Source organism: Eimeria tenella, genomic scaffold, assembly GCF_000499545.2.
Source record: "Eimeria tenella Houghton genomic scaffold, Eth_scaff2370, whole genome shotgun sequence".
Classification (NCBI taxonomy): domain Eukaryota; phylum Apicomplexa; class Conoidasida; order Eucoccidiorida; family Eimeriidae; genus Eimeria; species Eimeria tenella.
In genome coordinates this window covers 413-897 of record NW_013542232.1, presented here as the reverse complement: position 1 = coordinate 897, position 485 = coordinate 413, and the positions used below count along the sequence as shown (strand labels likewise).

General features: G+C 65.4%; 1 protein-coding gene across 1 annotated transcript in view; it reads right to left on the bottom strand.

Moving 5' to 3' along the window:
* ETH_00033815 (uncharacterized protein) overlaps positions 1-485 on the bottom strand; it is a gene marked incomplete at both ends in the record, with an annotated part of 1,101 nt that overhangs the window by 432 nt on the left and 184 nt on the right. Inside the window, one exon of the mRNA XM_013374906.1 lies at positions 2-485. Within this exon, the coding sequence (XP_013230360.1) occupies positions 2-485 (484 nt within the window). The remainder of the gene's footprint in view (position 1) is intronic.

Here is a 485-nt window from a genome sequence, read left to right as displayed (position 1 = left end):
TTTCTGCTGCTGCAGCTGCTGCTGCAGCTGCTGCTGCTGCTGCTGCTGCTGCTGCTGCTCGGGCTCAGCCTCCTCCGGCGCAGGCGAGGAAGACAGGGGAATGTCAGGGGTGCTGTCGCCGCTGCAGCTGCTGCTGCCGGAGCTTTCATGGGCTACATCAGTAGTGGCCGTTTCTGGGGAGTCCGTCAGCCCTGCTGCTGCTGCTGCGTCTGCTGCTGCTGCTGCGTCTGCTGCTGCTTCCCTCCTAAGCAGCTTGTCAGCCATATACGGCATATGCTCGAAACTGCCGTGAAGAGAAATGTTGGCGGGCCCGGCCTCGGGCTGCGTGCTGCACTTCTCCCGTTGCTGCTGCCGCAGCACCTCCTGCTGCTGCTGCTGCTGCTGCTGCTGCGCTGCAGCAGACCCTGGGGAGCCTCCGCGGGCCAGCTGCTCCCTCAGACCCTTCAGCTGCGCCTTCAGCGTCGCGCGCAGCACCAGAAAGCGGC